The sequence below is a fragment of the Haliotis cracherodii genome, unplaced genomic scaffold (genome assembly GCF_022045235.1).
Source record: "Haliotis cracherodii isolate W230 unplaced genomic scaffold, xgHalCrac1.p SCAF_20, whole genome shotgun sequence".
In the NCBI taxonomy this organism is placed as follows: Eukaryota; Metazoa; Mollusca; class Gastropoda; order Lepetellida; family Haliotidae; genus Haliotis; species Haliotis cracherodii.
Window position 1 is genome coordinate 164,829 of NW_027266276.1, and position 4,394 is coordinate 169,222.

The following is a 4,394-nucleotide window of genomic DNA, read 5'->3' on the forward strand; positions in this document are numbered from 1 at the left end:
TGGAATACATTTCACTGACACATCTTCTATCCAATCAAGAATGTAGGATGACCAGCAATCCTTAAGGATCAGACAATGAAAAGCATTGATGACAATGATTGACAGACATCAAAGGATTGATGACAATGATTGACAGACATCAAAGGATTGATGACAATGAATGACGGACATCAAAGGATTGATGACAATGATTGATGGACATCAAAGGATTGAACAATTTCCCTGCTTGCTTCTTCTTCGGTTTCTTTGTTTCTTCAAATCTATTGGCTGTGACCTGATAACTCGGACCACATGGAAGGCAAAGTCTACATTTAGGGGAGGGTCCTTGGCACTGGTTTCAATGTACCGTATTTTCTTGAGTAAAGTGAGCACCCATGTAAAATGCGCACCCCCCTCAAGCAGATTCAATATTTTTTTGAATTTTTTTTTTCGAATACCAAGCGCAGAAAAAAATTACATCGTACCCCTTTAGCGAAGTCCGGTAAACGAACGGGTGATGAGAAACTTGGTCAGTACAAATTCGAAATTTGAGATAAAAAATCACCAGACATGTTTATTTACTGCTTAAATTGTATTTGTTGTTCTGCTATGCATTGTTTTATGTCTAGGGATTAAGATTACCTTGTGTATTTTCTCGTAAACTAAGCCGGACACAGCAATCAGGTGTACACACGTTTTCTTGGAATCTACTGGTGATTTGGTCAAGACACACCCAATGATATAACTTTACAGGATTTTAATGCAAGGATCGGCAAAAATTGTATCTGAAACTATTTTTTTATCAGAAATAATATATTCCAATATCTTGTTAATTTAGACGCAGCTTTTACTAAACATATTCAAAATAATAATAACCCTAAGCGAAGCAGCTGATCGCTATTGCCGGGTATTATTTTTTACATGGAACAATTCTGACCAGTCACCGTCAAGGCTCCCGTGCACATGATCGCGTGATCGCGAGAATTACTTGCGATCTTCCGATAGCTTCACACACGATTTCGCCGAAATTAATTAAAACAATATTAAAAGGAATTTTGAATAAAATTAATAAAATAAGTTACAAACATAAGTCCAGATATTCAAAGAACAGTTTTTTATAGCCAGACAATGTAATTACATGACTAATTTGCGTACTTCAGTATGTATTAGTTGACATGGTATTTCCGGTGTTACGTGCTCACGGTAATGTCTTTCCACAGGGGAAAAAACATCAAAACTCATTAATCCGTGTATAATGCGCACCCCCTTCTACACAGCTGTGTTTTTAGGAAAAAAAGTGCGCACTATACGGTAGGTAATACACAGCTCAGATGCGAGATCTCTCCCAAGGTCCTTGCTGACTTTTCTCTGGTGCACTAAGTCCACTTTGTTACCCACAAGGATCATGGGATAGTTGTTCCTGTCTTTTACCAGTAATATTTGAGTGTGGAAGTTCCTGATGTTTTCAAAGCTCTGTTTGACTGTGACAGAGTAGATGCGGAGGAATCCGTCCCTTTTCCTCATATACTGCTCCCTCATGGCACTGAACTCCTCCTGCCCTGCCGTGTCCAGCACGTCCAGAATACACCTCTGCCCGTCAATATCCGTGTGTTGAATGTAGGAATCTTCAATAGTGGGATCATAGTCTTGAACAAACATTTTCTGAAAGAACTGAATAGTCAGGGCTGATTTGCCCACACCACCATCGCCGACCACCACCAATTTGAAAGTAGCCAAGTTATCGTGAGGTGCCTTTGACATGGTTTAATCTTCTTACACATCTGTGTTCGGGTAACTAACCAAAAAGTATCATTTATAAACCCTTTTGCTGTTAGCTTATCTATCCAGTCATGTTTGTAGTGTGTATTTGGCCATTATCTCGTCCAAACTCAGGCAATGTAAGAGACTGAATGTGTGAAAGCTTATTGTATTGAGGGCTTGTATAACTCTAAAGGTTTTTAGTGTTTGTAGGGTACTGTATGTAAAGTTTAAAGCTAAAATGAAACATCTAAAACATTGGTCCTTGCCCTTCGTTAGTTAAAATACCAAATATGGGCCTGGCATTCAAATATTGACCTCTAAAATCAATGCAGGGTTACCAGTTCCAGCAAGCACACTGTGTCCAGCCTCTTTTCTGTTGCTATCAGTACAGGACTACAATCATCTCACCATTAATAAACCTGAAATATGAAGGGCTAATTTGTTGAGAATTTCAGTGCATTGTTTATCGTAATGGGTTGAAAGGGTTCTTTTGGCGTGATATGCTCCAAGCAGCGTATGTCAAACATGGAATTGACCTGTGATCCCCTCCTTTTGTGAACTTGAGGAAACAAAAAAGGCATGTGTATTTTTATAGAAAGTTAGTTATCAAAACAAAATCGTAGAATAAAAATTTACTTGATATTCCTAGAGGGCAACTTTATCGCCACCTTTTCTGACGGTCATGATTTAATTTTTTCTGCTTTTGAAATGTTTTTTAGATATTGTCCCTTCTTATTTCCTTAATATCATCGGTGTCTTTGTGATGCTTCTTCAGGTAATTAATAATTTCATTGAAGCAAATCCATATTAAATATATATTTGGTGTTTCATCTTGTATGATATCAAAACAATCCCAGGGGTGTTTACTTGCCATATTTTGCTGGTCTATTTCAAAAACATATGCAAATTAAGAAAACAAAACAATAGACGTTACTTCCTGTCCTGACATACAATATACTACGACCATATTAAAAATAAATTGTTGATGAGAGTTTGTTTAATAAATAAATTATTCATTATCATAGTTGTCATATACATATACACTATTGACTTTGTCAGATACATATAGCTTTAATGTCAATTGGGAATTTTTTTTAATTCTTTTAGTGTGATCAATTGAAAAAAATAGCTAAATATGTGTTCATTTCGAAAAAACAGAGATTATTATTTTAAACGGTGTTTTCTCTTCCAAGTGGTGACTTGGTTGATTTGTCATTACTTGTAGACTCGCTGAAGTCTGGTATGATATTTAGAAATATATATCTAGGGAATGTAAGGTGTATATGTTGATAGTGAAGAGGATAAGAAAGAGATTATTTAGTACTTGTTCATTATGAATTCATCTTTGTTAAAAGTGGACTAATTGTGTCATGATCTCCCAGTGGGGGGTTCTCCGGGCCATGGGACAAACTGTATATGAAGGAGTACTGTAGTGTAAACAATGATGGTGGCAAGTTGGGGATTCATTGGTCATGATGATGAAATGAAATTCTGATATGTTAGTCAATGTAGACTTGGTGATGCAGATAAGAAAACTTCTGCACATGCAAACCCTTTATACTTTTTATTTTTTTTATGAACTATTTTCAAAAGTTATAAGTGAATTGCATATTGAAGGCTATAACACTTAACTACCACGATTTCCCATTTCTTCAAAACCCTGATTTGTTCCTCCCCTGTAGACTCAAGCCCCAATTTCTGTTTCTGGTTGCTTCCCAAGTTTTAAACGGGATGATTAACCCAGAGAGTGGATTGTACAGAACTTATCAGCAAATAACCATACAAAATCAATGAATAGATAACAAATTAAATTTAACATAGGATTAGATTTTAAATCATAAAAGGCAATACAATGTGTCAGATATGTGGCAGCAGCAATATATAATAGGTACTATTACATAAGTCCAGTCCAGTACTTGGCACAGTTGAATGTCTTGAGTGAGTCACATGCACTGATCCAGATTGCAGGAAATGATGTTGCTGCTGGCATATAAGTTGGTGTTTTCAGATACCGTATTTTCTTGAAAAATCCAAAAAAATCCCAGCTGTGTAGAAGGAGGTGCGCATCGTATGCGCCATAATGAGTTTTGATGTTTTTTTCCCCAAACTCAAAGTTTCGTTTACAGATTCCAGTTTTATATGTATTGTTGATTGGAGATTGACGGAGCAAGTTTTTGTACTTATCGTTGTCACATGGCGGAAGTAAAGTTGGCTCGTATTGAGCTCGAGATTTGTCATTAATACAAAGGTATTACATGGTGTCAGAAGTCATGGCAGGTCGAATTGACATTCCGCCAATGAATATCAATGCCGCTAATGTGGCAGAAAGTTGGAAAAAGTGGAAACAGACGATAGAATTGCTGTTCAGTGGACCACACGCGGCAAAAGATGAGAAGGAAAAGCGTAGCTATTTTCTGTTATACATTGGTCAGGAGGGCAGAGATGTATTTAATACTTGGACATTGACAAATGGAGAAAAGGATAAATTGCTACCTCTGTACACAAAATTTGAAAACTGTTGTATTCCTAAAACGAATGTGACAATCATGCGCTTTCACTTTAATACACGTGTTCAGGGCCAAAATGAGACAGTGGATTCATATGTGACAGAAATCAAAACCCTTGTGAAAGAGTGTGCCTTTGGTGCGATTGCT

The 4,394-nt window shown here is 36.8% G+C and overlaps 1 protein-coding gene across 1 annotated transcript; it reads right to left on the reverse strand.

The window, feature by feature from the left end:
- Window positions 1-201: 201 nt before the first annotated feature.
- LOC139470140 (ras-related protein M-Ras-like) lies at window positions 202-1,740 on the reverse strand. The gene is made up of 2 exons (XM_071252437.1): window positions 1,285-1,740; window positions 202-354 (listed from the first exon to the last, which is right to left on the reverse strand). Exons 1-2 carry the CDS (start codon window positions 1,738-1,740, stop codon window positions 202-204), a joined length of 609 nt encoding a protein of 202 aa, XP_071108538.1.
- Window positions 1,741-4,394: the final 2,654 nt, after the last annotated feature.

Coding starts and splice junctions, on each gene's coding strand:
- LOC139470140 (XM_071252437.1), bottom strand. CDS start 1,740: ATGTCAAAGGCACCTCACGATAACTTGGCTACTTTCAAATTGGTGGTG. Junction 355..1,284: donor TGTGTATTACCTACCGTATA/GTGCGCACTTTT, acceptor ACTTTACTCAAG/AAAATACGGTACATTGAAAC.